The sequence below is a fragment of the Catharus ustulatus genome, chromosome 5 (genome assembly GCF_009819885.2).
Source record: "Catharus ustulatus isolate bCatUst1 chromosome 5, bCatUst1.pri.v2, whole genome shotgun sequence".
NCBI classification, from domain to species: domain Eukaryota; kingdom Metazoa; phylum Chordata; class Aves; order Passeriformes; family Turdidae; genus Catharus; species Catharus ustulatus.
In genome coordinates this window covers 28,117,959-28,139,189 of record NC_046225.1, presented here as the reverse complement: position 1 = coordinate 28,139,189, position 21,231 = coordinate 28,117,959, and the positions used below count along the sequence as shown (strand labels likewise).

Genomic DNA, 21,231 nt, shown 5'->3' with positions numbered 1-21,231 from the left:
GTACCAACCACATAAATGGGAACTGTGTAAAGTCTGATGGCACAAACCATTCAGAGCATCTTGAAACAAACAGGACTTGACAGGATGTGTTTTGTGCCAAGTTTGTGATTTGAGTCAGATGGCTGTGGTGGATTAGGTCTGGCAGTGGCAGCCTGAACACTGGGTTTACTGCTTGGTAAAATCCCAGTTACAGCAGCTGGAAACATATGCTAGAACCTAAAGATCCTTTGAAAAGGCTGTGTTAAAATAGGTACAAATATTAAGCCTGATTGCTGGTAGAGAAATACCCTGTGAGTAAAAAAGGTAACTTTCAGTAAACACTTTTTTGGAGAGTCTTAGCCTTCTTTGCACATGGTATTTTGTATTGTATGAAATGATGGCTTTGCCAAAATTTGCCCCTTCAGAGTATCAACTGCTGTCCAAGAAGGCAGCAAAACCCTAACAAATGCAATCTATTCTGTGTGCTTCTCTGAAAAAGCAAAGAGCAGCTAAGTGTGGATAATCTGGAAACTTGTACTCCCTCAAACTGACCCCTATCACACCCACTTCTAGGCAGAAGTGAGAACATGGTGTTTCCACTGGCCTTGTAAGGTAGGACAAATCACTGCTGGTCACTGACAAGGAGTGTTTTGGAGTAGTTTTATATGTGTTGTTCTACTGATCCTATTCACTACACAGAAATGGAAGCCTTCATGCTGGAAGGAGGGAGGAGGTGCCACACTGGCTATGAGTCAGAGAATTTTACTGACTCTTAAAAAAGCCTAATTTATTAGATTCCTTTCATCATGAGAACTGTGTCTACTGAAAGCTGTAGGATGAGCTTGTTCAAGAGGATTAAGGTAAGAATTTCTGAAAGGTATCTGACGCTGCATAGAATCTGAAATTTTGGCCCATTCTGACCTTCAAACATGACATGTCTCATAAATAGTGAACAAGGGAAAACAAACCAATTGGAGACCTTTTTTAACCCAGACAGCAATGTTTTTTCTCCATTAGCACCAAAAGAGATTCCTCTCAGAGCACAATACTGCAAAGTGTATATGTGGTGTGAGGCTCTGAATAGTGTTTGTATTGTTAAGCAAGTGCTTGTAGGATCTATTCCTGGCAGTGAAGCATTTAATATTTAATTTTTTTGAACACTAGAGCCATAAACACATTTTACAACATTAACATAGTTACGGCACATTGGCATACTTGCAGAGTACAAAAGTTGAGAAATCTGGTCAGACTGGTTTTTTGAAAGGTGAAAGAGATCACTGGTGAAGTGATAAAGATTAAAATACTATTAAGAGAACATTAATAATGGTGCTTTCAGAGAAGCCTAAGCAATCTGGTCACTAGAAAAAAAATTAGGAAAACCAGACAGTGCAAAAAACCTGCTTCCAGGCAACAAACCTAAAAGGCCACTTATATCAAATTCATTTGTGAAATTATTCACAAAGGAAAGAACTACAGCTCCCATAGGAACCTCAAGTCATCTAAAATGCCTTAACAATTCTAAATGCAGTGCCTTTATAACAGATGGATGCTAATATTGAAGTATGCTTTCTAGTAGAAACACAGTTTCAGTTCCCTACTGTCCAGCTGATGCAGGATGGAAACAATCCATCTGACTGTTAATGTCAAGTTTCTTGTTTTGGCAGAAGTTTTTATTTATGGTTGCATTTTTTGCAGACATTACAGGCTTTGATGTGGAACATTTCTTTCATGATACACATTCACTGCAGGACTATCTACATTCAAGCTGCTTGAAAGCATCCTGACCACGAAATAATTGGTGTAGCCACTTCCATGTGCTGCTAAGATTTCTTGGCGTGCACATGTGAGATTTTTTTTGGAAAGCACTGGAGAACTAGCTGCACTTGACTGCTGGCATGGCTTAGGAGTGGTGTAACTTGGGTTTTAGCCTATAAATCTGACAGGGCAGACCTAGAATTAAGGGGATTTGGGAATGGCTCAGACTTGACACAGAACTCAAAAGAGCTTTTCACTGGGGAATGCATCTTTTGTGTTTGCCTGGCATAAGGAGAGTGTTGAGCAAAGAAAGAGTTGTCTGAAGATAAGGCAAGTTCTGCAGGAGGAGGTGTAGGCAATGGCAATGTCAAAACTACATACGGAAATTGAACTGAAGTTGGGTTGGATTTTTTGGACCCAAGGAGTCTGAGCCAGTAGCATCCATGTATTTTGTAAATGCAAAGCTTTGATGTGAGTCTGTCCCCCAATGTGCTCAAGTTCCTCTGCCAGGATAGCTGCTCAGAAGTGTAGCTTGCATTAACACCAAAGCATGACTCTGCTCCAAGCACCGTGCTCCAAACTATGTGTATCTTGAGAACAGTGAAGAGGGAGGAAAGACACAAGGAGTTTGCAAGGATGTAGTGCCTAGGCAAGGGACCTTGGGTTAAGGTTTTAGGGCAACCTCTCTCAAAGATACCCATAATATAATATATAAATATATATATATAAATTCATAATACAACATACGTGTATTACAGAGTTTCTCTTCTGGATGATGAAAATGATAGGCAGGCAGATACGGAGGCTGGAGAAAGGAGCTTGCCCTTGGGAAACAAATAGCTAAGGTAGGGCTAGGTGGCAAAATTGGCCAGCACACACACCAGGTGTCCAGGCCAGGAAGGCTGTTACTCACAGGAACAGAACAGGGATACTTTTTAGATTCCCAGTTTAAATATCTAACAAAGTATCTTTATGGTCCTTCAACAATTTCTGCTGTAATTTGCATGCTCCAGTTGTTTTTGTACCTATGAAAAAACCCGTTTGTTTTCCCCAGTTTCAGAGAATTTCTGCTTTGCCAGCCCTGGAGTGGCTAGCCCTGTCTCTGCACCTACTGCCAGGTGGTGCAGCACAGCTTGCTTTGAGGTTGGCCAGATGACACAGAACAAGGGATTTGTGCAGCCTGCCAGTGATGTCAGCTCAACAGGAACTTGGCTCCTGCTGAACGTTTTGAAATTTATAAATCAGCTCAACCTGAGAATGTCAGGGCCGAGGAAATTTTTCAGCTATTCATGGTGAAGAGCCACACGAGTGCCCAAGAGAAGAAAGAACAACTAAGAAACTGGAGTTCCTTATTTAGGACTGGGATTGTCGCCTAAGCAGGACTGCTGTTATTGAGCTCTCCACTGCAGCCAGTAAGTGCATCGCTGGACTCTGCAAAAGCAACTTTTGGGGTTTTTCCCTGGTTTTGGAACAATGAGGACAAACTATGGAGGTTTGGGTTCCTATGATTGCATAAGGCTTTTTATGTTTGAGAGCAATTTTAATAGTTTAGTGGCCTAGACTACGTTATGATGAAGCAGGGTGAATCACACAATCACTTAGGTTGGAAAAGACCTCTGAGGCCATTGAATCTAACCTTTGACCAAACACCACCATGTTAGCTAGACCATGGCATGAAGTGCCACATCCAGTATTTCCTTAAACACCTCCAGAAACGATGAGCATCTCCCAGGGCAGCCCATTCCAAAGTCTAACCATGCTTTCCGTGACTAATATCTAACCTAAACTTCACCTGGTGCAGCTTAAGACTCTCCTTTCCTCAATAGTTGCCTGGAGAAAGAGACTGACCCCCATCTGGCACAACCTCCTCTCAGGTGCTTTTGGAATGATAAGGTCACCCCAGCCTTCTTTTCACCAGGCTAAACACCCAGTGCTCTCAGGTGCTCCTCATTAGACTTGGGCTCCAAACCCTTCGCCAGTTTCGCTGCCCTTCATCTGGACGCGCTTCGTGAAGGCGATGCCTCGAAGCTGGTCAGATCAGCGTTATCATCCCTGAACGGGACAAAGGAGCTCACGGTAGCGGGGCCGGGCACGGACAAAGCCTGCGGCCGCCAGCTCTACCCCTAGGCACGAACCTTCTCCTCGGGAGGGTGCCCCTTCCGCTTCGCACGCTTCTCGGCCGGTGCCCCCGCCACTGCCGGGTGATCCCGCTGGGCTCGGCTCCTCCTGCGAGGGGCGGGCGGGGCGGCGCCGCCGCTGCGCGCTGTGTGCTGGAATGCGGGGGCGCCTCCTCCCGCCGCCGCCGCTGCCGCCAGCAGCGCCTCCCGCCCGCCCCGCCCCGCAGCAGCCGCGCGGCAGGGCGGCCCCGCGCCGCCGGTGGGTGAGTGAATGCGGCGGGGCCCGGCGGGGCCGGGGAGGGGGGGCCGGGAGCCGGGCGAGAGGCGCTGTCCAGGGCTGATCTGCGGCCGCTGGGCGGGGGCGGCCGGGCGAGCCAGCCGCGGGGTGATCAGCACCACGGCTAAGGAGCGCGCTGACGGCGGGGGTGCTCGCCAGGCCGCGCCGCCGCCGGAAGGTGAAGCCGTCGCCGGCCGGGCCGGGCCGGGCGCAATCGCAGGCCCCGGGCCCAGGAGCAGGCCCGGGCGCCGCTCGCTCCCCATCCCGTGGACTGCCATCGGGTGGGCGCGGCCGCTGTGACCTTGCCGGTACCGAGGCGCTTCCTCCACCTCTCGCCCCCGCACCGGTGCCACTGCCCTTCCCTGCCCCGCCGACGGGGGGAGAAGGAAGCCGGCCGTCCCCACCGGCCGGCGGCAGCGGGCCGGCCGGGGGCGGCGCGGGGAGGGCGCTTTGTGTGGGCAGGCAGAAAATGGCCGCATGCCTGTCAGGGAGCGAGGGAGGGAAGGAGGGAGGGTGATGGGGGCACGGCCTGGCCTGGCTTCTCCGGCGGATATGCGCCGGGTCGCGGGGAGGTAGCCGCAGGGCCGGGCCATCCCCCTTTGTTGGCGGCCTTGGGGCAGGTGGCGGCCAGACAGGAGCACTCGGCGGAACCTGGCCGCAGCACCCACCGGCGGGTCCTGCGCCTTCCCCGGTGTCTGGCATGGCAGCAGCCACGGGGCCCTGCCCGGGATCAGTCGCCTGTCCTGAGCCCCGCCTGGGCCGTGGGTCCCACCCGCCCTCCACACGGTGGGATCCTGCACCACACGTAGGGAAGAGTCGTCCCCTTCCCAGCTCCGGGTTCTGCTTCCCGCTGCCTCAGCATCTCAGCAAAGAGCTTTAGTTTTGTGATGTTTCCTGGAGGGTTGCTTCGACAGTGCACAGCAGAGGAGACTTTTCCACGCTCGAGTGCTTACAGGTGTTCCTTTTCTCTTCCAACAGAATTACTGCCATGGCAACTCAAGTGCTCGGGCAGTCTGGTGGGAACAGCCTCTTTCCCGGCAGTTCTAATATTGGCATGGCATTGTCCAATGACATGTATGACTTACAGGACCTTTCTAAAGCTGAACTGGCAGCTCCTCAGCTTATTATGTTGGCAAATGTGGCCTTGACGGGAGAAGTTAGTGGCAACTGCTGTGATTATCTGGTTGGAGAAGAGAGACAAATGGCAGAATTGACAACAGTGGGGGACAGCAACTTCTCGGATAGTGATGGAGAGGGTATGGAAGATACCCAGGCTGCAGAGAGTGACCGTGAGGCACCTGAAAATGTGGAATTAAGCTCCCTTGAGGTTCCTGGTGTGGAAACTCAAGGTCCAGCTGCTTGTTCCCCTCCTAAAACTCCCACCATCGACAAAGATGCCTCATTGGAAGCACCAAGTACTCCAGAAAGCACGGAGGAGAAGTGTAAGAGTTTGAAGAGCAAACCATTTCGTTGTAAGCCTTGCCAGTACGAGGCAGAGTCTGAAGAGGAGTTTGTGCATCATATCAGGGTTCACAGTGCTAAGAAATTCTTTGTGGAAGAAAATGCAGAAAAGCAAGCACAGGTGAAGGAGTCTGATTCCTGCACTGCAGAAGAGGTGGATTTCTCTAAGGGCCCAATCCGTTGTGATCGCTGTGGCTATAACACTAACAGATACGATCACTATCTGGCTCACTTGAAGCACCACAACAAAGCAGGGGAAAATGAGAGAGTCTACAAGTGTACCATATGCACTTACACTACTGTCAGTGAATATCACTGGAAAAAACACCTAAGAAATCATTTTCCCAGGAAAGTGTATACCTGCTCAGAGTGCTCCTATTTTTCAGACAGAAAGAACAATTATATTCAACATATTCGAACTCACACAGGTAAGTTTTTAATCTTGTTTTGACTGAAGTGAGGTAAGACTGCTGAGAAACTGAGATGAATGAAGCAAGCAGAGTCTTTTTGTGAAGTTTGTTCTATTTTGATAGAGCTTTGTGCTTTCTTCTCGTGATGCTACCAGGTTATAGCCTAGTGGAATTCAGTTTGAGCTCCGGTCTGCAGTCCTAGAGGACTGAGGAAATGTCAGGTGCCCAGGAGGAGATGAAATACGTCCTGTTTAGTAATTTTAAGCCAAGTTTTTGAAAATGACATGACAAAGGATGCCTGTGGTAATTGTTGCAACATCAAAACCTGATGTAGTCTAAAACCAAAACAAACAGGTTAACAAAAGGTGCCTGAATCCCATAGGTAGTCTTGAAAATGGTACCTTTAGAGTGAGCTGAAACTTGACTGTGATGTAATTACAGAGAAGAAAACTGATATACACATGCAGAAGAGTCCCCCAGCATCCACACAGTCAGAATAAGAGTTGAACAGTGAATTAATTCCTTTTAATGCTCAGAGGCTTTGTTTTTTGTAGGGCCTGCATCACTGCAGCAGTGAGAAGTAGACACATACCTCTGAAGCCTTTGAGAGAGTCTGGCCTGATTTTTTGACTTCTCCTAACCTTGGTTTATAATTAAAAGGGACGGTGTGAGGCCCCTTTTTTGCCTGGCATATAACAAGTGGAATCAGAGGACTGCAGTGTTGCAGCCATCCTGTGAGCTGGGACCACAGGTGACTTAGGAAATACCTTGCTTGTTATCAGACAGCCTCATCACCCTCTCACGTGGGGAGTTCTGAGGAACCAAAACTCCTTTTGACGAGGGGTTATCATAACCATCTCACCTCTCTGGGCCATGGGATAGTTACTTTGCTTCCTGATTGCTTTTGTGGAAGTGAGAGGGCAATTCAGAACTTCCTCGCTGCTTCTTAGAAGCTTTTATTTCCACTGTATCAGGGCTTTTCTGTGGAGGCGGCTCACTTGCTAACCATCTTCTAGGGTGCTCACCTGACTTAGTTCCCCTTTATTGTAGACTGTACTGGTTGAGCGAAACATTGGGGAATTTCTCCTTTAAGGTCATGTTTTGCCACAGCAGTTGCATGAATAGTTTGGAGGTTTCAATTCAGTTGTCTGCAGCTGTCTGGAAGGGTTGGACACTCCAGAGGCCTTGGAGCTGGGCTTGAGCTTAAGTGTGCAGGAGTTTGTGTTTGTCAGCTTGCTTTAGTGTCTGCTTTGTTGGGGCTGGGAGGGTCTGCTGGGAATTTTAGTACTTTAAGACATACTGTTCTCCTAAGAATAGCTGTGTGCTGTTATTCAGAGGATACTATCAGTTTCAAACCCAATCCTGTCTAAATATTTTTTTTCTAAACAAGTAAACAAAGTTTATTGTGGGAGCTATTAGGAAAATGGTGTCGTTTATCCTCCAGTTCATTTTCTTTCTGTGTTTTGTAGGAGATAACTGGAAAGAGGCTAGGTAAAAATGGCAAAATAGTAGGAAAAAAATTAAATTAATCATGTGGGTGACTCATGGCCAAATACGAACCAGTGCTTTGGTTCCTTTCTAGTTTACATTTGTCTCAACTTTAAATTCATCTCTGCATGTGTTTGTAGATGACATTTTGATTTCTGAAAGTACTTGTTGAGTTTTACAGGACCTAACCGTGAAAACATGTTTGCTGGTTGTCACTGTATTTGATCAATTTACCAATTAACGGTATTATTTTAGAAAAATCAGGTACAGTAATTTCACGCGTATAAGGCGCACCCTTTTGACTAAAATTTTGTTCTGAACCCTGAAGTGTGCCTTATATCCGGAGCACCTTATATATGCACAAAGTTGGGAAATTTGCCAACCCCATGCGGGGCCGGTGCCATTCTCCCTCTGCAGCCCTGAGTGGGACTGAGCCTGTGGCAGCCCCGAGTGGGGCCGAGCCAGTAAATCCCGTGATTGCATCTGTTACTAATTTGTTACTTTGTTGCATGCAGATCCTCACTGCAGAAAAAAAAAAAGAAAAGTGTGCCTTATATGCCGGTGCATCTTATATGTGGAACAAAGTTTGGAAATTTGCCGACACCCGGAAGTGCGCCTTATATTCCAGTGCGCCTTATACTCGTGAAATTACTGTATACCTAGATCCCCTTTTTCTCCTTTGAAGACAGTGTTGCAGTCAGGGTTTCTGGTTCTTTTCATTACTGTAATGAACCTGGAATGAGTGATTATGATTTCAGCATGTTTTAGTGTACCCATGAAGGTGTTTCTTTGCTACTTCGTAACGACATAGTTAAGTTCTTTCAGGCAGTTCTTGCTTGATAAAAAACTTCCAAATATGTTAGTAGAATGGTTTAGGAATGTGCCTTGTTTCCAGTAAAATTGATTTTGTGGAGGAGAGTGTTAAAGCTAGAGTATTAGAAGAATGAATGACCTGCTGGCAGGTATATTTTTATACCAGGCTAAAAGTCTCTGCCAATACTAATGTGTAATAAATTACCTTAACACAAACGGAACTAGAATGCAGAAAAAAAATCCCTCCAAACGACCCTCAGCCAAAAAAACCTGAAAGCACACCCACAGCTATTTTATAGTCAAAAGTATTTGCAGACTGTTTACATAACAGTATTGAATTTAGTATGAACTGTCTGAATGATACTAAAACAGCTTCGGATTGTAGTTTTCATTTAAAACTGAAGAAACATATTTACTGGGGAAAATGAACAGGATACATCCATCTATCATTTTTTTAAAGAGGGAAGTTGGAGTTGTTTATTTCTTTACTTTCCTGATATAGGTTAAATAATTTTGGATAGATACTTTTATTTCTCCTCTGTTTTTTGTTCTTTATCAGACTTTTTTTGTGGGGAAAAATACCTCTTTGCAGTTAATTTGATTCTGTTGTGTTAGAGGCATACAATTTTCTGAAACACTGACTGTACAGTGGAGTTTCACAGGATAAATATGCTGCTGCTGCTGCTGGAGAAAGGCAGTGTCAGTCTTCTACCTGTATCCTGGGACTAGTTGATTCAGCTCACTAAAATGGAGTAAAAAAGTAAAAATACTCCTTTCCTCTTCCCCAGGTTTGTTTTCTGCTGGTTAGTTGCCTTACTAATGACACATGCAAATACCAGAGCACATGGCCAAGCAGGGAAGGGGACTGCATGCTAGTACCTTGCGTGATTGGAAAAAATACCTATCCTCTGCATGTTTGGGGACCACAGGAAGGCACGCAGAGATTACTGCCTGTCTGTTGTTGCTTGTGTTCCTTTTGAAAAGCAGATGTCCCAGAATCTACCCTGTACTGAACATACTTGCAGCTTGTGACAATGCTTGTGGGACAGGCAGCTGACAAATGGGGGGACCTCGGGCAGAGAAGTGTTTCAAGGACACTACGGATGGTCATAAGCTTATCACCTGGGAAGGCTACATCTGGAAGAGCCTGTCTGCTGCCCTGGCTTGCTGGAGGTACTCAGGACAATCTGTTCCTCTACTGCTTGGGTAGAAAGGACTCTTTGTGTCAGTGATGGATCTACCTGGGCTCGTTGGTGCTCGTTAGACATTTTGGAATAAGTTTTGACTTGATTTACTTGCTGATTCTGGAGCTGTACTATGTGCAAGACACTGTGGCATTGTTCTCTTATTTTTTCTCTATTTTGCTTGTTGGAAGAAATTTCTAGAAAACTTCCTTGAAAATAATCTGAAGACTGTATGGCTAAGACATCTGCTTTAGTCAGTCACAATATTCTGTGTCTAATTTTGGACTGGTTTTGGTTTGGTTTGTGGCTGTTTCCTTTTATTTATTTATTTATTTATTTATTTATTTATTTATTTTTAGATTTTGGTTGTGAGAGGGGATCTTTCTTGCTTGCCACTGTGTTGGAAGTTTGATGGAAGCAGATTGGTTTCAAGCAGATGAGACTTCTAATGGCACTATAAAACAAGGCTTTATTAAGAGATTTTTGAGGAATACCTTTGGTACAGGTAGCTCAGTGTGCAAGCTGCAGTTCAAGATCAAGTTTTGCTCAGGGTGAGGGCACAGAGAGGCCATGAATTGCCAACCCTGTACCAGTGGTGCTAGCCAAGTGAATGGACACTGAGAGACACAGCAGGAACCATGAACTGCCAACCTGTTGAATAGCAAAGCAGATGAAGATGAGGGAGGCCAGCAAGGTAGATGGACATGGAGGGGCTCAGCAGCAAGAGCAGAAAACTGGGGAGGAAGAGGAAGACTTGTGTGCAGGTAGATTGTGAGGCTATAAAAGTGCAGGGATTCCGCTCTTGGGTCCTCTTTGGAGGCACCAGCTCCAGGGTTTTCTGTGTTCCTGTGCCATGAGTAAATGGCTTTTTGGAACAAGACATCTGAGACTGCTATGGGAAACCCGGGATCAAGCCAGTAAGTAAACCTGGTCTGGCTGTGTGTGAGTGGGGTGTGCAGGGAATCAAGTGGGGGACCTGTTCGGCCACTGGAGCCACCTGCTGTGAAAGGGCTTCGGTCCCAGCAGTCTGGCCTTGGGAGTGTGGCTCCCAGAGAGTCTCCTGAATGGTCAGACTGGAAACTTCCCTTAACAAAATGTTCTTAAACTTGCCCATGTTGGTCTGCCTGTTCATTTGCATAGAGTTAAGTGCCTGCTTGAACTTTTGCTAGATTGGGGCTTATGCTGTGTCTTCTGGAGAGGATTTTTGATGGCTTGTTTGCATATAATGAACCAGCTTGTAAAATTATTATACAAATCCTTTGGGGAATAGTATTTTACGGAAGAGCCTATACAATGCATTTAATTATTAAGTGGCAATAACACATTTTAAATTAGTTATGTCCATTATGCTTAAATCTAGTATGTTTTGTGGCCATGCCCTGTGTAAAAAAGGCCATGAAAAAAAGCCTGTTTCACATTCCTAATGTTGTAGGTAACTTTACAGATATGAAATTTCAGGTAATGGGAAGAAGATATGACTGAATATTCCAGGACCTTTGGCGACATATTTTTTAAATTACAAGGAGTTGTTTAAAACCAAAACCATTTCTTTGTAACAAAAGTATTACCCCTCCCTTGTACATGACTTAATGTATTTCGCCAATCTCCTAACTTGTTTTAATTGGAAAGGGAAGGGAGTTGTGGTTGTTAGGGTAAACCTACCTTTAAAGTGCTGATCTAATCAAGAATGATAGTCTAAATGTTTGATGGAAGGAAGAAATGTGGAATTAATCTGCATTACAAAGGCCACTTCTACTGCTGTTTTGGCACAGGCCGGCAGTGGAACCTCACATCACACACTGGCAGATGCAGATCTTTGCTGCTGCAGATAGAGCTGTGCCTCTGAAAGTGAACACTTACCCTGTGTGCAGGGCTTTTGCTGATGTCTAGGTCTCCGTGATTTGGAGACCACCTTGGTTGTATCCCTCATATGTAGCAAATTTAGCAAAATACTGTAATGTAATTCTGGCTATGATTTGAATAAATTCTAGGACTGAGTAACTTATTTTTCCCTTTTCAGCCTCACTCCTCTCTTCTCTTGTGGGTGTCTACCAAAGACTAATAGGTGTTTATAGTGAAGACAGTGTGCTAGCAGTTTGGGACAAACACCCTTGGTGCTTGTCTGGACCTGCCTAACGGGTTAATTGTAAAACTGTCTGCCTTTGTTTGGAGCTTTTCTTCACTTGAAAAAGATTTTCAAGTATCATTGTACTGATACAATTTTTAGCTACAATTGCAAGCTGACTGTCCTCAGTGGAGATATAATTTATATCAGGTTAGTTTCCATTAGTTTTCCAGAACCAATAACTCTTCTGGCGTGGAGTTTTGAGTCTTCGAAATAAATGTTTATGCTACACTTAAGCTTTTGCTAGCAGCATAGTTTCACTGATTAGGGTATCATGCTTTTCTGTGCTGCAAACTATTTTCACTCTGCCTGTAAAACTTTGGAAGCAAAGACCTGCTCTGTCTGCACTTCAGTTCTGGTAAATGCAAGTCCATGTGGAATGGATAGTCATTTCCCATCTTAATCCAAATGAAATATGGAGGTTTCAGGTAAGGTGTTAAGCAAAGCAAGAACATATCTAGTTTCTTACAGGATCTTTTGTGCATCTTCAGAGTGTTGGGAGAAAATGCTGTAGGGAAATCAGGTCTGGTGGCTTAAGGCTTCCTAAAGTTGTCTGTCCTCATCATCTTTTGGCTGAGGTTACTGTTGACCTCAGGTGGACATTAGGATGTGCCTCTGTCATATCCTGCCCTTTTACTACCCTCAATCATAAGCCATGACATATTGCAGTGGTCCAGCTCAGGCATACACTTCTCACAGTCCCTTTCCTGAGAGATAACATGCCCTGAAATACAGTGTGAGGATCTGTGACAGCCTCCACTGTGTGGCTTAGTAACCAAGTTTGGGAATCTGCTGTGTTTCAGTAACTACTTTGCTGTTTGTTTTTGCAGGGGAGCGACCCTATCAATGTGCGATGTGTCCTTATTCCAGCTCGCAGAAGACCCATTTAACCAGGCACATGCGCACCCACTCAGGTTGGTACGGAGTGGCAGCAGCCTGACTGAGGAAAAGGGGGTGGGTCACAGTATCACAGCATGACTGCAGTTGGAAGGGACCTTTGGAGGTCATCCGGGCCAGACCCTGGCTCCAGAAGGGCCACCTAAAGCAGTCTACCCTGTTCTGTGTGAGCTGCCATCTTAACCCGTATGGCCTGAGCTTTAGCTCCTTTTTAATGGGCAAGGTTGTCTTGCTAAGGAATGCTACGTGTCATGAATAAAACTGATAATGGGAATATTTCTTTTTCTTTTTACTTTTCAAGATCTGTTCTGAAATTCATATGGGTGCTCTTGTAATGCTAGTAATCTAGTAATAAATACAACATTGTGACAATATGGGAACAAATTCTTGTACACTGCTTTCGTATGTGAATTCAAATCAGTGAAGCTGGGAACATTTTGAGTAGCTGAGAATCTCCTCTCTGATGCTTGGGTTTGAGTCTCATCCAGGACTTCTGAGGGAATCCTTAGCTTTTGTTTGGTATGACACAGTGATGTAAATTAGTGTCTGCTTATGGCGAAGAGACACAGCAGAAAAAACAAACTCAGAGGATGTTCACAAGTGACTCAGTCTTGTGGCACTAAAAGCCAAATTAGCAATTTTCACTAGCCTTTGTTTCCCATTACTGGTCATGAGCTGTGGTGTTACAAACATTTGCTCTTGTGCTCTTGTGAATCTTTTTGAATGAATTAACAGCATTTTTGGGAGTTGTAACACCACAGACACAGGCATAGTTGCTTTTTATGACTCTCATAAGGGAGTTCAGGTAGAGGCTCTCCTTTTGATTTGTTTTTGTAAAATCTGAATTGACCAGATGAATTCCTAATGCTGGAAAACAGGAGTCTCCTGAACAGTAATTTCAATTGATGAGGCTTTAAATTGAAACCAGGAGACAGGCAATTTCAGCTGTAGTAGGGAGGGGCTTGGGCCCATTAAAAATAGCCAGCTTTAAAATGACATGTCAATATTTTGGTGTGAGAATTTTGTGAATGTAATATACTGCTTTCAGAAACAAAAGTAATATTTGGTAGAACCTCTGGTATGCAAATGAACCATCAAATTTGCAAATGGTTTGGTCAACACTGGAAACCATTTCATGAACATATTGCTCTACCCTTGTTCTGTGCAAGGAAGTCTCAACTCTGAAGGAGGTAAGGAGTGGGATCTGCCTGTGGCTCCTGCCTCAAAGGTCTCTGAGGGAAGGCATGACTTTCACTATCAGGGGTCTCGTGTTAATAGCTCTCCTAAATTCTAATGTATGCTTTGTTGGATTACTCAGGCAGCTGCACCTTTTCTATGGCAATTTCTAGACTCCAATTGACAGGCTGGCTGCTTAAGACCCATGGGTGCTGTAGCCTTGTTTCACAGCAATTGACAGCGGTTTAGAGGCTGATTCACAGCTGGTTTTTTTTAGCCATCTTAATATATATAATTTTCACTAGTGCAATAAAATCCCCGGATTTATTGGAGGTGATGGACACAAACTCTTCACGTGCTATCTTTGAATTACCTGGTTGCAGCTGCCTCTGAGCACTCTGTGCACTTAGAACAGCTTGTTCATGTGTATGTAAGAGAGGCTGTTCTTATCCTCCTGCAGTGCAACACAGAACTGTTATTTGAAGTGTAGGTGATAAAGTCTCTATACTTGGAGGAAGGATGAGCAATAAACACATCAAACTTATACTTGTAGAAAGTGTCACCAGGAAGTGTGAGGAAAAAAGAAGCAAGTGAGGTGGAAAGGGAGGCAATCAAAGTAGCTTTTCTTTAAATAATAAATAGATGCTGCAGACAGACATGAGATGATCTGGACTCTTAAACGATTGTCCCTCTATATCCTGCCAGGGAGGCAGCACAGCCTTTTCTAGAGTTTGTGAAGGTGTTGCAGATCATGTGGTTAACACACAAACAGGCACCACATCTTCAGTGCAGGCTGGCTCCTGAGTCATGCTACAGAGTATGCTTGAGTATGGGCAGTGGCTTGCTGGGTGTGAGAAGCACTATTTATCATGAGCAGAAGCAACTGAAGTGGATTTTCAACATACTCAAGAAGTAGCATGCATTAGTTCTGCAGATCAGTTTTGAGATGCTGGTTCAGAGCTCAGGAGCATCCCAAGTTCCTCAGCTAAATTGGCACGTGTACAGGTGCTCCAGAAGTATTTCTGGACTTGAGTTGTTGCACTAGAAGTGTTTTTCCTATTTGCTCTGATGTGTAAGGGGAAAGGTATTTCTGCTGCAGTGGCATGCACTAAGCGGAACATTTCAGGAACACTTCTACATTACACTAATGCAAATGCAGATTTTACTAGTAACATGATGGCTGTGGACTGCACTTGGTTGGTTTGCCAAGAGTAGCCTGCAGCCAGAACACTATGTGTTTGAGGCACCAAAACAGTGAACTGAATTTTTTCAGAGGTAAAGAACATCTGGGCACCCCTTTCATGTTCTTATGTTTTTGCTAACTTCTTTTCCCTCATTTCCTTTTCAATGCAAACATGAAATATGCTAAATCTGTGTAAATTTGGACTTTTTTGAAACGTTTGTGCGAAACTGCTATTCATCAAATGTTACATTTCCATTTTTCTACAATGCATTCAATGGACCAGTTGGGTATGGATTCCATTTGCTAATATTTCTGTAGAGAGATCTCTGCCGGTATGTATGCCTAGCCAGAACCTGTGACGTTGTTACTGCTTGTTTGGTTTTGGATCCCCTTCCTCCCAGCCCTCATCCCTTCTCTCTTGTTTTTTTTTGTATTTTGTTCTTGGTGTCTTGTGAATGTGTTTGTGACTTGTGGATTTCTTATGTTGACTTTGCTTCATTTTAAAGGTGCATGGATAATTATTATTTTTTTTATTCTTTTCAAGTTTCATATTTCTTTATCTGTATTAGTGGGAAGTGATCGCCCTTGCAACCATGCTTGATAATCACCATCATTCCCTTCCGTTCTTCCTTCCTTAGGTGAGAAGCCATTCAAATGTGACCAGTGCAGCTATGTGGCCTCAAACCAGCACGAAGTGACCCGTCATGCAAGGCAAGTGCACAACGGGCCAAAGCCTCTGATCTGCCCGCACTGTAACTACAAAACCGCTGACCGCAGCAATTTCAAAAAACATGTTGAGCTCCACATCAACCCGCGCCAGTTTCTCTGCCCCGTTTGTGATTATGCAGCGTCTAAAAAATGTAACCTGCAGTATCACATCAAGTCCCGGCATCCTGATTGCTCTGACATCACCATGGATGTCTCAAAGGTGAAACTACGGACTAAAAAGAATGAAGCTGACTTCTCTGAGAGCACTAATGAAAAAGTGAGGAAGGAACCAACAAAAGGAGATGCAACTGCAAAGAAAATGGAGAAAATTGTGAAGGTGGAGAAAAAAGATAATTCAGCAAAGGAAAAAAAGTCAGCAAGCAATGTTTCTTCAGGCCAGGTGACAACCAGAAGTCGGAAATCGGCTTCAGAAAACAAGAAGGTGGATATTAAAACTGAGAAAAGTACTGAGAAAACATGTAAAACAAAGAAGGTCAAAAGAAAAGCAGAGATTGAGACAACTTCCTCAAAGCAAGAGCCTGCAAATGATACCTCAGTAGTAACAAAAAAGAAAAAGAAAATGGAAGCTAAACCCAGAGACTCCCAGGAAGTTCAAAAAAGTGATGTTGCACCAGAGGAAGACCCTAAAAAGCAAAACTTTTGCCTAAAGAAAAACAGGAAAAAGAAAGTTCTGAAAATTAAGCACAATAAAAAGAGCAGTAAACTTGATCAGGAGAAGATTGAGGAAGAGGAGATGCCAGATAAGTATCCTATTTCAGAAGAAGATGAAGGTGTGAAGCTGGACACTGAGGGCGGTGACCAGAAGGAGCAAGATCCCACTGACACAGTGGCATTAAGCAAAAATGGTGGTCATGCTCTCGGCAGGGAGAGCACTGATCCCAAAGGACTCCACATCCAAGGTCCAGGGCAACCTTGTCTGCCAGCTCAGGATGCAAACACAGAAGGTGAGGTAGAGGACCAAGAAATGCCTGCGGTAGCAGGAGAGAGTGAAGATACTGGTGATGCAAAAGAGGAGAAGAGACAGGTGGACAAAGGGGAAGACACTTGCTCTCAGGAATCTTCCCATGCAGTGTCTTCTGAAAAAAGCTTGGATGTACTCATGGATGTGGCACTAGATCTGGCACCTGAGAATGAGCCAGCTGAAACTGGGGCAGAAACTGAGACTAACTCAAACCTGATGGACTTGACCAAGATGTGCCTGCCAGCAACAGAGTCAGCAGCAGATGCTGTGCCAGTGCCTGTGCCCGCAGAAGGGTGTACACAAAGCCCTAAAGTGACTTTGTCGTTATCTCAGGATAACACAGCTGTGAATGAATCTCAGGAAATGGATGAGGATGAGGGCATCCACAGCCATGAAGGCAGTGACATCAGTGACAACATATCAGAAGGAAGTGATGACTCGGGGTTAAATGGGGCTCGCTCTGTACAAGAGGAAACAAGTCCAAAGATGTCACAAGAAGCTCCAGACACCACGATGGCCAGGGAGAATTATGTGTGCATTTTTTGTGACCGCTCATTTAAAAAGGAAAGTGAATACAGCAAGCACCTCAACAGGCACTTAGTTAATGTGTATTATCTTGAGAAGGCAGCAAAAGGGCAGGAGTAGCAATAGCTGTGGTTTGGGGAATCTTCTTTCGTAAGATCCTGCACAGCTTATGTAAAAATATTGTAGACATTTTTTTAAGCACAGTTTGCTTTAGTGTCTGCATTGGTTTCTTTTTTGGTTTAGCTTTTTTTTTTTAAGTTGAAAATATTTTTGGCAACTTTATGTGTCATGATGAACTCATTAACTATTGGATCTGTTAATTAGAGAACGCAGGTAGGATGTATGAGGTTGTGTTCTATAAAGTCACTGTAAGCTTCTAGTCTATTAGCTTATGCAACTCTTTTATAAAATGAGTTTTAGGAATAAGACTGGAGCTAACAATATACAAGCTGGATGTTTGTAGAGCCACTGGGCCTAAGTTACTTTTTATTCCAGCAACCAACTCTTTCTCTCCCTTTTTCACTTTTCCCATTTTTTTTTTACTTCTTTTCAATGTGTCTTGATGTTCAAAGTGTTAAACTACTTGATGGTTTTTCTACCAGGAAGGTAGATTCTATTACATAAAGAGCACTTTGTAAAAGAAATCAAAGTTGACTAGATTAACATAACTGTTTAAAACTCATTACAGTTACGAACATTTCAGATCCCCTAAGCATGAATGATGAGCCAAAATTTGAGAGTAGTTCTTCCAACTTTTGATTGGAGAACCTCTGTCTTGATTAATCATCTTAATCACTGATCTGTAATTGGCTTTGTTGTTGGGGAGCAAGTTTGTTATTTTTAATTCCTGCTTTTTGTTTTTTGATTGTGCTTTAAGGGCTTAAAATGTTGCACTTGTTTTTGATTTTTACCTATGCAGTTTAATCTTCTAGGAATAGCGCTTGTGCAGTATGTGTACACTTTATATATGCATGTTTGGTTTTGTATGGGTAAATTTTTTTTTTATTTGGAAACATTCAGACTTGTTACTTACTGTGGGACAGTTTTCTGTGATACTCCTTACTGCAGATTTTTCTTGTTTTCCTGGGGTGTGATTAACTGAGCATGAAGTTGCTGAAATTACGAACTGCTTGGCTATCTATTTTTAAGTTGGTTTAGAATTGTACAGTCCTTGAGCAAAACAATACCAGTGCAGTTCCAAAACACTTTTACAGGATTTATTCTGTCATGGAAATGTGACTTCTGATACTTTGAATACACATTCAGAGTAATAAATTCTGATTTGTAATTTAGGATCACTAGACAGGAAAATAATCACTCTCAGTAGAAACAGTCTGCAGATTCTGCAAGTCTGGAATTTTTTTCCCCCTTCTGTTTTCATTTTTGTAGTGGATAGCAGTCAAACTTCATGAGCTTTAAAAAAAGAAAAAGCAACAGTGATATAATCTAACATCTCATACACAAAAAAATCCAACAAACGAATAAAGATAAATCAACTGGTAAGCAACAAACCTGGCATTAAAAAACTGTAGGAGTTCCTGCTCCATATTAATTCAAAACCATCCTGCTTTCATGCAGAGAGAAACATGTAAGTTTTCAGATTGTCATCTCAGGTCTGCATGTCATATCAGGAGTTTTTAATTCTAAACAGATTTAATTTCTAGCACACAAATGCAAGAGAGATTGTAACCAACCAGTGGCAAAATGGAAACAAAATCCAAACCAGCAGGGAAGAAACAAAACCCTCCAGGTCCCATCTGTGCACTCTTCTGACTGTCATTAGCCACCTTTCCAGTGGGAGCAGTTAGGGACAGCTCTGAAGAAGCAAATTTGGAGGCAGGTGTCACTTGGGGAGTGGAGTTGAAGAGCTCAGACAGCCTTTGTCAGAGCACTTTATTGCAAGTAGCTCTCTGTGTGAGCTCTGGAATGAACCCCATTCTTCGCTGTGTTGTCCCCACTGCATCTTCCCCTCCAAACAAATCCACTGCTATGAATGAATTGAGAGCAACAATGCTACATTGCTTCTGCTTTTGGGAGAGGTAACAGGAGGCCAAAGATTTGAGAGGGAAGGCATCCCTCATGGCAGAAATAAGTTGTATAATGTATAGTGAGTTTTTGTTTGCATAGATAGTGTTCAATCCTTACCTTGGCTGCGACAATCATTGTCATCTCAAGATCAAGTTGCAACTATATTTATGTTAAACATTAAAAACAAACCTAGTTGAATTGTTTTCCTAAACTACCAGTTGTATTAGTTTTAGATGTATTTTTTTCCCCTTCATAATAGTATTTTTTAATATATAACTGTTGCCACCATTTGTGAGTGATGTGAGCAGATGCGGGGAATTCCAGTATTGTGGAGAGGTTTGTGAGAGACTCCAAGGACTTTAGCTATGTTCAAGTAAACTCATGGACTGACCTGTTAATTTTTTTCCTGTTATTTTTTAAATGAAAATTATTCTGTTGACTGACTTTAAAGTTCTCTCAGTGAGACAAAAGGAAAGGTGATTCTCTGAAATACTGTGCTCCACATTTCTGTGAAGTGGTCAAGTTTCAATGCTTGATCTGACAAGAACTCTTTGAAGACAGCAGTTGGCTCCTCTTTGGTGGAGTTTCCTACCAGAAGATGAGAAACTGAAAATAAATTATTAACATATTAAGAAGAAGAAGAAGAAAAGTTGGTTTTTTTCTGAGACCCGTCAACAACGTCCTGAACTAACTAATCTTGGTGCAGAACTGTGCGGGAATTCTCTGCAAGGTTTGGGATTATGTTACAATAAAAAGGCAAGGATGTAATGCATTGTATTTATCTCAAATGTTAACCACTGCTAATACGAGTATTTGAGGGGGAGTGTGGGTCACATAGCCCACCATAAATGGTGGTCTTACATTGCTGTGTCTCCCTTTAAAAATGCCTCTTTTTTTTCTTTTTCAATATTGTTAAATTATTTTGTGTTGTTTTTGCCAATGCTAGTATATTTGTGGTTTCTTGGCAATAATACCTGTGTTTGTGTTCAACCTCCAATATGTGGTTGGAAGAATTAGCGTGCTGATATACCCCTACACTGCCAGCCCTTGGTTGAGTCATATGTTTTGGGCTTGTTCTGTATGAATCTATACACTCAAACTAACTGCCCTGAAAAATGGTCAAGAAATAGATAGCTAGGCACTTAAAATCCATGGTGTTGCAATTGTTGTTTCTGGATTTTGATGATCTAGGCTGGAACTGTAGTCATTTAAAGAAAAATGTGTAACAGCTGAGAAACCAGTTAAGATAAAGTAATGTCATTGATTTCAACAGATTTAACGTAGCTGAAAGGTATTAAATAAAATTCAAGAGTTTTCTTGAATGTCAGTTGTGTAGATATGTGGTGTGCATGTGGTATTAATGGAATCCAATAGCTAAAGAAATTGGTTTTTGTTGGTTTATGTGTACATATATTTCCCCCCCTCTAAAACTCCACTAGCTAACAAAATTTTATAAGCTGACATGGAAACATGTTTATGATATTTAGTTGCACCATATTTGATGCTTTTACAGTGCAATACTTGTATTCTCTGAATTAAACCAAAGGTAATTTTTTTCATGCTCTCTACTGTAGTGCATGACAGTCTTTTCTGCGTTTGTAATAGATGTAAAACGAGCCAGATCATACTTCCTGTTTTTACCTGAATCATGTATAAGAAGTCTTTTGTTCAAAATGTAGTATAAACTAAATTGCATTATATTAACCTTTGCAAGTGTATTTTCCTAAGCATAGTTATGATTAAATAAACTTCATTAAGGAACCTGCTGCTTCTATCTTCCATTTATTAATGGCTGTGGAAGTCATTTGTAATTAGAGGCAGGAGCAGTGCCAGTATCATCGATAGACCTCCTGAAGACATTAAACCAGGCAAGTGGGCCTGAGGGAGTCAATACAGAGATGCCAGACTTGACTGCAGACAGTGACAGTGGCTCCAGAAATAGTTTCTTTTGCCTTTTCATATTGTTTTTGTTTCCCTGCTCGCTTTAGTAAGGACAGGGCAGAAGATGGACGCTGCATGCGCACATACAGGGTTCAAGTGCAATGCTGAAGCTGTTTGTCATTTAGAAGGATAGGCCAAATAAGTGTGAAGGCCAATATTTTCTTCCACCAGAGAAGAATTGC

General features: G+C 43.2%; 1 protein-coding gene across 2 annotated transcripts; it reads left to right on the top strand.

Moving 5' to 3' along the window:
* The first annotated feature begins 4,079 nt into the window (after positions 1-4,079).
* On the top strand, positions 4,080-20,893 carry LOC116996617 (RE1-silencing transcription factor B-like). Of its 2 annotated transcripts, none has more exons than XM_033060465.2 (4): positions 4,080-4,114; positions 5,107-6,017; positions 12,440-12,523; positions 15,504-20,893. In XM_033060465.2, the coding sequence occupies exons 2-4, from the start codon at positions 5,117-5,119 to the stop codon at positions 17,198-17,200; spliced, it is 2,682 nt and encodes an 893-aa protein (XP_032916356.1). In that variant the 5' UTR covers positions 4,080-4,114; positions 5,107-5,116; the 3' UTR covers positions 17,201-20,893. The 2 variants fall into 2 exon arrangements, with proteins under 2 accessions (XP_032916356.1, XP_032916357.1); XM_033060466.2 differs by having other exon boundaries at positions 4,088-4,110.
* The last annotated feature ends 338 nt before the right edge of the window (positions 20,894-21,231 follow it).